This window comes from Miscanthus floridulus, chromosome 6, assembly GCF_019320115.1.
Source record: "Miscanthus floridulus cultivar M001 chromosome 6, ASM1932011v1, whole genome shotgun sequence".
NCBI classification, from domain to species: Eukaryota; Viridiplantae; Streptophyta; class Magnoliopsida; order Poales; family Poaceae; genus Miscanthus; species Miscanthus floridulus.
Genome location: NC_089585.1, coordinates 120,543,631 through 120,555,460, shown reverse-complemented (window position 1 = coordinate 120,555,460; position 11,830 = coordinate 120,543,631). Strand labels below are relative to the sequence as shown.

General features: G+C 51.9%; 1 protein-coding gene across 2 annotated transcripts; it reads right to left on the bottom strand.

Moving 5' to 3' along the window:
- Window positions 1-8,294: 8,294 nt before the first annotated feature.
- On the bottom strand, window positions 8,295-11,545 carry LOC136459343 (uncharacterized protein At5g39865-like). Of its 2 annotated transcripts, XR_010760182.1 has the most exons (3): window positions 10,632-11,545; window positions 8,736-9,578; window positions 8,295-8,624 (listed from the first exon to the last, which is right to left on the bottom strand). XR_010760182.1 is itself a non-coding variant. In XM_066459209.1 (2 exons), the coding sequence occupies exon 1, from the start codon at window positions 11,496-11,498 to the stop codon at window positions 10,650-10,652; it is 849 nt and encodes a 282-aa protein (XP_066315306.1). In that variant the 5' UTR covers window positions 11,499-11,545; the 3' UTR covers window positions 8,298-8,624; window positions 10,632-10,649. The 2 variants fall into 2 exon arrangements, 1 of the variants encoding a protein (XP_066315306.1); XM_066459209.1 differs by lacking the exon at window positions 8,736-9,578 and having other exon boundaries at window positions 8,298-8,624.
- Between the last annotated feature and the right edge of the window lie 285 nt (window positions 11,546-11,830).

Genomic DNA, 11,830 nt, shown 5'->3' with positions numbered 1-11,830 from the left:
CTTCCGCTATTTCTTCCTCTTCCTGTCCTCCTTTGCCTTCCTCAGCCACCCACCCTTGGTGTGATTCATCGTCCTCATGACCAAATCCCTCGACAACAGCATTGGGTGATCCATGAGGATGAGATCCCTCATTTGGCCCCACCTCTTTCAAAGTTAGTATCAAGGGGTTGGGAAATCAATTAAAGAGAAGGCAAGAGAAGGGGACACTTACAAAGATGATGTGGCCTAGTTCCGGACGCATCGGAGGATGTCCCGGCACTAGAAAGATGAAATCGAGCGGGGCACCCGCACCGTCCTATGAGGGCTCCATTGCCTTCTTGATGCATTGCGTGACCTCGAAGTTGGGGAGCGTCCCCTCGGCGAGCGCCGTTCCATCGAACAACGCCTAGGGTGCCATCGCGTATAGCAGGAGTGCACGCATCATCAACGGTGCCACCCTCCTTGTGTGGTAGGCCCCAATGACGCCCGACCCCTTTAGGCCGTTCTCCTTTAGGATCTGGATGGCAGCGATGTGGTCCTAGATCTTCTTCTTGTCCTTCTCTGGGATGCCCCACTTCCTCCATGACTCCAGGGCCACTTTGAGGTAGAACCACTACGTGTGTCACCCCTTGTTGGACGTCAAGAGCCACATGGGCGGGTACTCACGACCCGATTGTTTCAGAGCTGGATGCCGGCGCACCCCATTGGCATATGCAGCTCCTGCCTGCCGCTCTTCTCCCTCTTCTTCTAGAGGGTGACAGTGAAGAAGTACCTCCACAAATCGAAGTGGGGGATGATCCCTAGGAACCCCTCGCACAAGGAGACAAACGCCACCATGTGCTGGATCCCATTAGGGTTGAGATGCTGCACTTCAATCTTGTAGTAGTGCAGCAGCCCCCAAAGAAATCTATGTGTGGGGGTCGCAAACCCATGCTCATGGAAGTGAGTGAACGACACCACATAGCCGTCGGGAGGTGACGACACGTCCTCCTCGCCGGGTAGCAGCCACTCCTCAGCCGCGATCCGCACACAGAGAAGACTATGACTGACGAGGCCCTCCATGCATTCGAAGGTGATATCAGAGTGGTACCACTAATCCATTGGAGATGGGGGTGGGTGGATGCGAGCTCGACGGCGGTGGGGATGTAGAGATAGGAAACCTGAACGATTGGCGGCGGTGGTCATGGTTGCGGAGGCAAGGATGCAAGGTATCGAATCCGACGGGGGTGAACCCTTTAATTTTATAGGGGTGATGGATGCGAGGAAACCAACCGCTCGCCTAGATCTCCACGCCTGCCACGATCTGCCACAATGTCCCGCCATGGGATGTGTGCACGTAATCTCTGTCTATTCCCTCAGAAACCTCGTTGGACATTTTGCCTCTCCGGACAGGCCATGACTCATCATGAGTAAGAGGAATACAGATCTAAAAGCGCCTCTACAGCCCGAGTAAGCCCAGGAGTTCACAGGTCGGCCCATCGATGGGTTCGACAACCGCTCTAGGCACCTTTAGAGTGAGAGGTGGAAAGGGATGGGCCTGCTAGCGGCCAGTACCTGAGCGCACGAGCGCCGTGGGCATCTCGGCCCATGTTCAAGTCATGCCCGATTACGGTCCATGGTTTTTTTTTGTAGAAAGGTACTTAGCCCTCAAGACCGGTCGAACGAACCCAAGAACTATATGGATTGACCGCTGAGAATTCAGGGTCTGTCACCAAGCTGTCCCAAGCCAGATGCCCATGAATGGGATGCTAGGGGCCCCACTCAGACTAACCCATTAACAGCTTACCGGGTGCCATGATTCGTCCTTAGAGGAACATCGTGGCATGGCTCGGCCCCTCCATTTTTTTGGAAAAAAACGCTTGAGGGAAGACGAACTGATCCTCGATCGGGCCCCTGCTATGAGAGGGGGCTTGAGGAAAGGGAATCACCGCCCCCAGGTCACGCTGTGGGCAACAAAAGAAGGTCGAGGCCTTCAGAGTCCTCCCGTTCAAAAAAGCCTCCGAAGGAGTATTCTACTCCTCCGTAGGCTCAGGGGCTACTGTCGGGGACCAATACTAGGGTACCCAAAGAGGAGGAGCTAATAACCATCAACATTGATTCATCCGAGTAGTCAAGAGCACGACTACAGCTCCAACCGACCCCCAGGTGCGTAAGGTCCGTCCCGCCCGGCCTCTAGGGGCGGGCTCCGCCTCGCCCGACACCTCAGCCGTGGGCTCTGCCTCGCCCGACCTCTGAGGGCTGGCTCCACCTCGCCCAACCCTTGGGTTTGTGCTTTGCCTCGATTGACCTCTGAGGGCGGCCTCCGCCTCACCCGACACCGAGGTCGCGGGCTCCGCCTCTCCCGACCTCTGAGGGCGGGCTCCACTTCGCCCGACCTCTAGGGGTTGGCTCCGTCTCGCCCGGCCTCTAAGGGCGGGCTCCGCCTCGACCGACCCCGAGGCCGAGGGATTCATCTCGCCCGACGGACACCCATACCGCCGCTAGCCACTCTAGGTCCAAGCGAATGGGCCTGGGTCAAAGCTCTGACATCAGGGAGGTGATCGGCATGCCCCGATATAACCCGTGGCCGTGATGGGCTATACATGGGGATTCACATCAGGAACAGCGTCGGGCGTACCGATGCTGTTCTACCTAACCCTCATACAAGCACTGACAGGCGCGTCAGTTCACCATGACGTCCGCTAGGACAGAGTGGAGCACCACGATCGGGAGACGACGCCCGCGCATGGCACCAGTGATGGACAGGGCCACGACGTGGAGCTGTCCCTGTTGACGTCTACAGGGTTAGTGGGACCCGCTTGAAGAAAAAGAAGGACCCAGCGATCCTGGAGGACTTCTTCCTCTTCTCATTCTCCTCTTTTCCCTCCACTATAACCCGTGCTTTCCCTTGGCCTATAAAAGGAAAAGCAGGGCATCCCATGAAGGGGACTCGAACCCATCAAACCCTGAACCGATTAGAACACACAAGCACACAGCCAGGAAGCGACCGAGCTCTCGGCACTCATTCGCTCCTCTCATCAGAGACTTAGGACCTGTCCCTCTCTCGACCGTTTGTAACCCCTACTACGAACTTTCAGTGCTAGTAACACGAGCAACAACAACGAACTGGACGTAGGGACATTCTGCCCGAACTAATATAAACCTTGTGTCCTCTTAATACACCATCCGAGCCAGACGCGCAATATTAGAAATTTACTAGTCGGTGGCAACTCGAAACACCGACACCCTTCTAACGGTGAAATCTATATTTATATCTGTAATCTATATTAAAGTATGAAAAAATTCACATCTTTTATTCCGTTACTCACTTATATCCTCGCTTTCACGGTTGTCCTTCACTCCCATCCATTTTCTTCTGTCCCATGGTTCGTCATTCCTTGCTTAGTTTGAAGTTGCAAAAACTTCATCAGCATCGCACCGCTAGTGGGGTGACCTGGTTAATTGAACCTGAGCCCATGTGCATCGCGACTTGCCACACACGTGTGGCTAGACTTCCACGTTTTTTAATAACCTCATAACAGATATACACAATATTCACTTATTTAAGCCGAGTCAAATTTTCATATAAAATTAATCCTTTATTGCAGTTAACATTTATTATAGGTTTTACTAGGATCTATTTAAAATAAGGTTGGACCAAGCTCAATTAAATACAACAGGATAGCTATGTAGTTATGAGCTTTAGAACCATAGAACATGAATACATGATGTGTATCCCGTTGCAACACATGAGTAGGAGGAGATATTTTTGTCACGCTCAATGAACGACATCTCCTGGTTTCCACCCAAGTAATGAAGTTGCTTGTCATCATGAAAAACTCACTACCATAGTGAAATCGAACAGCGACATAATCTAACGGGTCTATCCTTACATTACCATAAAAAGGAGATATGCTTACAATTTGATCTCTAAGGATGCAAATAGCTGCAGTTAGCTAAATACAAGCATAAGAAGAGAGAAGGATACGTGTATACTCCATCTACTTCACCTTTCCCATTCCAACTGTCCACTTTCAAGCCATGGGAGCATGTTGCGCCGGCAGAAGAGAACAAGATTTGACCGCCTACGGAGAACAACTTGCAGCGGAGGGGGAGGATGCAAATGGGGCAGGGACAGCTAGGATTCACAATGGTAGGGAGGGGAAAGTGACGAGAGAGAAAAGAGGTGGTGTGTTTTGATCCAAACGATGTGGAGTCACCGTTTGTCGATCCTAGGTGCTCATGGTGAACGGTTTGAAAAGATTGGCGGCACGATTCTATCTTCTTCTTTTTCTTGTTCTTGTTTATGGAAGAGGGAATTTTCTGAGTCGGACTCGTGCTGTCATTGTGCAGTCTTCTTTTGGCCATGTCCAGCTCAGGGCGCTTGTGGGAGTAGCCACGGTGGAACCCAGCTCGGGCGAGCGAAGACGCCTGATGACCTGTGAACCGATTCTGCGCTGGATCTAGTGGCCGACTGCTATTGTTGAAACAAGCTAGAAAATGACTACCGTAGTCCGTAGGTGAACTCTTGGCGGTTTACCCGCTTGACCTCTGGTTTCTTTCAGCGCCTACATTCTCTCTGGGCCTCACGACCTCTGCCATTTATGGAGCGCTACTACCTTACAAGTCCACACCAACAAAATACTCCTCGAACAGAGCATCATCACGAGGCCAAGAGTAAGCCGCTGCGTTCCTTGGACCTGTCCCGTCCGATCGATTCGTCCACACTAGCTTGTTTCTTTCCGCCATGGATTATCGGAGGAAGCCCGCGGTGTGCCGTGCCCTTCTTGTGCTGCTCATCGTTGCCTCCAGTGAGCGTCGCTGTCATCCCTGGCTCCCTTGCTCCTACATTAGCGTGGTGTTCCGGATGGCGAGCTCGTTTTTTCATGTGATTTCGTGCCGTCGTTTCCCTCGCAGGCGCGGCGGTGTCGACTGCTCACGACGAGAGCTGCTGGAAGGACGACGACCACCACCCTATCTGCTTCACCAGTGACTGCAAGGAGACCTGCCTGGATCACGGCCACGTGGACGGCCGCTGCAGCTGGTCGTGGAGGCCGTATTGCCAGTGCCTGTTGGCGGACTGCCACTAGTAGACGGGAAAAGCTGCGTCGCATGGCGTCGTTGCCTCGCCGGCCGTCACGACGCCGCGACGAGCCGCCTGAACCGATCGATCTGTACGTCGACGTGTCGGCCACAGGCACGTACGGTACGGTATCAATAGATGCTTCTTCCTTGTTCAGCAATCGACGCTAGTGTTCATGGATTCATTCCGATCCAAAGTCAGTACGTGCTCTTGTAAGTTTTCAGCTATCCATGGTTATATTCCGATCAAGTAAGTATGTGCTGTTATAATAAGTTTTGCTGAGGTTGTACGTAGCCTTAAACTCGGGTGCAAGATGTGATGCACATAAGCGCAATTGTGCCGTCGTTTCTCCTGCACGACAACCTGCTGTGTCATTTTGTCTCGACTCCAAACCGCTGCCGGTTCAAGTATGGTTGAATATGCCGAACGGCTGGACCCAAGCACTGCTAGCACTACTATACAAATGATTTTAGGAGACAGTGCCCAAACATTAATGGAGACGGACACAAAATCTAACAGCCTCCGAAAATGCTGGGCTATTAACGGAGGCGGTCATTTTTATTTACTGAGGTGGTCAGATGGTCGAAAATCAATTTACGGATATGGTCCTAAAATCAATTTACGGAGACGGACGCCTTAAGACAACCGCCTCCAAAAATGGCATATTTTCGGAGGCAGTCGTCTTAAGGCGTCCGCCTCCGTAAATTGATTTTCGGAGGCGGGCACACTGTAAAGCCCGCCTCGAAAAAAGGTCGAGGCCCAACGGGCCCAGCAAGGCCCGATAGCCGTCTTCATATAAATACAGGAACCGCCTCCGTAGGTCACGGATTAACCGTGACCTTTGATCGGAGGTGGTTGGATTGCCCGCCTTCATTAATCGTTTTTGTCCGCCTCCAATAAGATTTCTGTAGTAGTGTAGAGGGGCTTGACCCCCCCCCCCCCCCCCCTAACTTTGTTGTTTTTCCATTGCATCTCTTCACGACTTAGGCAATTTACCATATAATTAAAGAGTAAATGGTGGCTTTTATTGATATCTGCACCTCCTAAATTTAAGTCCTAGCTTCGCCACTAAGTGCCGCTTCATCTGGGCCTCGTAGAACCGGCATCGTGTTAGCCCCAACAGTTGTTACATCGGTCCACAATGGCAGTGGCCAGCAAGATAGCGTGGGTTGAGTTTGTGTCCGCCGGCTAGCAAGTCACAAGAGAGAAAGGAGGATAAAAATACAAAACTCTTAACTTGAATTAAGGGCTCGTTTGTAGAGCTCTGGCTTCATTCAAAACAGCTTCAACTATGGTTTCTCAGCTTTTTTAAGCTCTAGCTTCCCCGGCTAAAAACTTTTTAGTAATACGACTTCTCCTGGATTTTGGAAATGGTGAAATATCCATAGTATCTCTATTTTTCTCTTTTTCCTTCCTTTATTTTTCATCCCTTATTTCTCTTTTATTCATCTTTTCTCTCTACCTTATCCGGTCTCCCCATGCTATGTCGCCACCCTCCCCCAATCTGCCACCACCTGTGCCCTCCATCTTACGCTGCCATGTCAACACCACGCCGAAGACTAATGGTACGGCACAGGACCTGCCACGCCATGTCATCTGCGGCACTCCACAGCCAAAGGAACATGTGAAACTGCTACTACCCCTTCGTTCGCACCAGCGCCAAGGAAGAAGCTAGTGGTGGGCATCCACATCCAACGCGTGCGTGACTCGTCAGGGAGCAAGTGGAAGCTGGTTTTTTCAGCTCCACCATTCGCCCACCCCCTTGTGAGAGCGTATTTTTCGTGGCTTCACATGTGGAGCTGCGGGGCCCTGCCCCTGTTTGGTTGTGGACATATTGGAGCGGCTCTAGGAGTCTTGTTATTCCTCTCTAACTCCAATTCTCCTACCCCTCTACGCTAACACATTCCACAACCACTGCTCAAAGTGCCGTTTAGTATTGCCCCTAGTCCATTGTGATGTATTCCACAACAATTTCACACAAACCTCATGATCCCTAGGAGGCAGAAACATTTTACCTTGCATGGACGGCAAGCGGCTCAAGAAGGGAAAAGGGGACCGTGAGATTTAGGGCCTGTTTTGGAATGGAGGAATGCAAAACAGAGGAAAGAAAAAAAATACAGGAATAGGATAGAGATGCAGTGGGAAAACAGAGGAATGGAAAAACACAAGAACAATGTAGATAGAGGCGTTTGGAACATAGGAATTTATAACACAGGATTCCCAAAACATGAGTGTGATTAAAAGATATTTATTTTATTGTTATAAATATTTACCATTACAACATCAAATTTTAATTAGCAAATAAATATATGTGATTACTAGGGCATGAGGTAGGACTAAAACAAAATAGTGACTTGTGGCAGATTAATTTGCAAACAAATAATTCTAAAAAAACAATTACGTTATTACAAATCAAAGGGATTATCATTTTAATTGTTTCTGACATGTATGACCTGTCCTTGGTCAATCTTATCTTCTCGTTTATTGTTCCCATCTTCTGTCTTGTGTCCACTACAACGCAACAACTAGGGCCTGTTTGGATTGGAGTTTTTCCATAGAAATTTCAAAGGAACGAGATTCCTTCATTTTGCTTACGTCACCCTGTGTTTGGAATTGAGGAATCCGTCATCCCTTTCCTCTGGAAAGGCTTCCTTTCCTATGCAAAGTAGAGGAAATAAACATCCACCTCGATCCGTTGGAAAATTTCCTGCGCATGAAGGATGGACTTACGACCTTGTTAATATCACTTGAGGAGCCTCATTAGTAGTACCTTGTTTGCTTGCATCTTCCTCCCCAATCGCATCCGGAGCCAACGGCAGACCGCTGCGCGCCAGTAGCTCCTTCCCGTGCTTGGCTGGATGCCCGGCCACATTGTCTCCCCGCGCTGGTTGTACAGCATCAGTGCCGCCGCCGCCACGCCGCTCACGGACAAGCCAGGAGGAGTAGTGGCCACGGCCACAGCTTGCAAACAGCACCCGTCACTCGCGCGTAAGAGGCTCAAGGTAAGAGAGATGCAAGAAAGGAGCAGCGATCATGGAGAAGCAAAAGGATTTGCTGTTGGCTTGCTGCCGTCTTATTCTCATCTCTGAGATGAGAGGATAAGAAACGAGGCATTAAAAAAAGACAAGAAATGAGTGGATGAGAGCAAAGGAAACCATAACTGGCATGTAGGTCCACTCCATCTGTTGGACCTACTTGTCTGATCTCTACTAATATCTAATTATAAGAAAGAATAATGTGCATTAGTATAAGCACTTAGATTTATTTCTAGCTCCCTCAAATTCATGAGATATTTCAATTCCTGTGTTCCAAACACAACTCCTATGAAATCCTGTGTTTTTCCAATCCTTTGTTTCACATATTCATTCGATTCATGTGTTTTCTTGTTCCTGTATTTTTTTCCATTTCTATGCTTTATATTCCTCCGTTCCATACCGGCCCTAAGCTCTTTCTCTCTCCACAAGCTAGCGACCGAGGTTTGCCTCGGGCTTCTGCGCGCGGCCGGAAACCACAACTGGATGTTTTATTTCCTTTGTTCTGTGAGCAACACGATCCTTTCCTCTGGAATCAGCGGCGTGTGTTCCTGCGTTTCAAACAGCAAATGACGTCATCAAACTATATAGGAATCAACTTTCTCCAAAATTCCTAGGAAAAGCCTCCATTCCAAACAGGGCCTTATGGGGCGTTTGGTTACCTGCTTGCGGCTGCCCTGGCTCGTGGGTGCAGGCGCGATCACGATTGGATGGCTATGCGAGCGCCAGAACCTAGCCAGTGACATGCAAACAACCCTACCATCCTAGGAAACAAATCTCGTTTTTGTTTCTTTCGAGCTTGACTCCCGCGGGCGCAATGGCGCACACCTGGCTCGGTTGAGAGACAGGGAGCACAAATGCGAACCAGCGAACGGACCAAACAACTGCCGTGTTGGTCTAGTATCTACTCATTGAGTAAAACAGATAAAAATGTGTTGCAATCAAAGGCATGTCTCACGTCCAGGTCCTCAGCGCGGTCCGTAGGAACGAGACAAGCTCTCCTGGTCACCGAAGTGACCGAACCAATCAGCTCTTACGCGACTACTATGATGCAGCCGGGAGCCTCCGGCCCGCGGCAAAAGCTGGGAAGCCGCGGCCCTCTATTCAGTGCTCCGGCCCGCGGCAAAGGCTGGGAAGCCGCGGCCCTCTATTCAGTGCGTAGCACGTTGTGGTGCGGTGCGCCATTGGATGGGATGGTTACTGAGAGCTGGGGCGGGGGTCCCCATTTTACTTTTCTTTGAAACCAGGAGCAGCGGATCCCTCGTCGCGAGAGATCGCCGAGTCCCACCACGTGTCTCGTGCGCTCTCGCGGCGGAAGCTCTGCGCAGCCCGCGACTGAAGCCAAAACGCAAGGTTCCATCCGCAACGGGCTAGCGACCCTCTCGCTAGCGCCGTTGGCTACGGGAGTGCCGGAGTGCCGAGTGGCGACCCGCGACCGGGTGTTGCCGCGCGTTGCGTTGCTTTGCTCCCCCGCTTGGCCTCCTCCCGTGGCGCACACGTAGCGCCTGCCGACAACAAGTGGCGAAGTACCGTGAGCGCTACATGAACATGACTAGTCAGTCTGCTGCGCCTTCTCGTTATCGTCGTCATCATAGCTCGCACGTTAGATGAACTGAACTAGTACCGTAGTCATTAGTACAACGTTTAAACTAAATTTATGTGACACCAAACTGTCATTTCGGTTCGGCAGGTTACGGTTTACTACAGTCCAACAAGGACCCGACAAAGAAAACAGTCACTGTCATTTTGAGTAGTCAGAGCACGGAAGCGTAGAGCAGGGGTAACAGCAGAAGAATTATGCTGCTACAGTACGAAACATCGGCCCAATCTCCGGTTTGGATCTTTCCGGAGCTCCAACTAACCTGAAAGCTGCCGCTTGGAAAAAAAAGAGGCGCCATCCAAGCTGCAAGCTGAGCTTCAAACCTTCAACGGCAACTTTGCCCCCCCACTGTATTCCGTATCGCATTCAAACGCCGTTCGAGAAGAAAGAAGCAACAAGGCAGAGGAAATGAGGAATTTCTTGCCTCGTCTATTCGCCGTTGCGCGGATGGGGTATGGGCGTATGGCGAACACCGAGCAGCAGCTTTCTAAAACTTTGGCAGGACTCTTAACCAGGCAACAGCAGGTCACCAACCAGAACCAAGCAACCATTCAATTTCACACAAATGCACGCGCATACGTCCTAACGGTCAATTTCACACAAAGATACTATGCAACCAACTTGTTTCAAATCTCAACTTATGCTAGTCGCATGCTTTTACCCAAAGTTATTTATCAAACACACCTCAGATCTGCCTCCAGCGTACGGAGTACTGTAGCTTAGGAACGAAAAAGGCAAGATGTAAGGAACAAACAGCTGTTCTAAATCCTACTGCAACAGCCACCATTAGAGGCGTTGATTAGCAAATGCTAGAAAAACCCGCAAATGGCCACATTCATATTTAGCAACAAATTAACACTAGCAACCAATTAAGATTAACAACTACACACCGCTCCTTTCTTATCTCAAGTTTGAAAACTAAGAAGAAGAAAGCATCTAATAGTTATCAGGTCGTGACCTCTCGGATCTGGGGCCGTCAGACGTCCGGCGGCGAGCAGTCGGGGCAACGGACGAGGCCGTTCTCGTTACATCCGGCGCAGGTGCGGAAGCCGCCGCCGCCCTTCACGCTGTACCGCTTGTGGCTGCCGTTGCAGCTGCCGCAGAGCACGTACCGCTCGCCGCCGCACCGGCCGCAGGCGGCGAGGGAGGCGGCGACGGCGCCGGCCACGACGCGGCGGAGGTCGCCGGCCTCGTGGAGGCGCCGGACCTCGTCGGCGCCGCCGAGGTGTCGGCCCCCGACGAAGACCTGGGGCAGCGTGATGCGCCGCGGGGACGCGAGGCGCGGGAGCAGCGCCGCGAGCTCCTGGAGGTAGCGCGGGTCCATGGCGAGGTCGCGCTCGTCGACGACGACGCGGAGCCCGCGCAGGATGGCGCGCACGGCGCGGCAGTCCTCGTACGTGCTGCGGACCACGTGGAGCGAGGTGAAGTAGAGCACGACGCGGCGGTCGGCCTCGGAGGCGGCGCCGCCGCCGCCGCCGGCGGACAGCGGCGCCTGGAGGGTGCGGAGCGCGCGGAGGGCCGAGGCGGCGACGCGGACGCGGTGGAAGACGCGGACGGAGGAGGAGGAGGAGGAGGGGGAGCAGGGCGCGGCGGGCGGCGGGGAGGGCGTCGCGGCGTCGGACAGGAGCAGCGCCTGGAGGTCCTTGAGTGAGGGCGATGAGAAGGACAGGCGCGGTGAGGCGGCGGCGATGAGCGCGGTTGAGGTGGAGGTGGCGGAGGAGGGGGAGGCGGATGAAGGGCGCGTCTTCACCCAGGGTAACCACATGGGGGGAGATGGGCGAGCGGAGGCCGGAGATGGGGACGAGGAGATTTGTTCGTTTTTCATATGGTTTGGGGGCTGACGGGAAGCACGCGGCGGGCGGGTACCCTTGCTGTTTTGTGGCCCTCGAGTTTTTTTTTTTTTTTTTTTTTTTTTTTTTTTTTTTTTGGCATGCTCTGTTTTGCGCTCGGATCAGGTTAGGTTTGGAATTTGAAGGGGGGAGCATTCTCCCTTCTTAGCCCTTGCAGCTTTTTTTTTTCCATTCACTTGGAAAGGAACTTGAAGTTTTTTCCCCTAGTAGTAAGTGCATACCCTAGCAGGTTAAGCCGTTAAGGATACTTCTTCACCTAAGTACACATGACGCATTGGGTACCCTCTCTTCGAGTTGACTTTTGCTT

Coding starts and splice junctions, on each gene's coding strand:
- LOC136459343 (XM_066459209.1), bottom strand. CDS start 11,498: ATGAAAAACGAACAAATCTCCTCGTCCCCATCTCCGGCCTCCGCTCGC.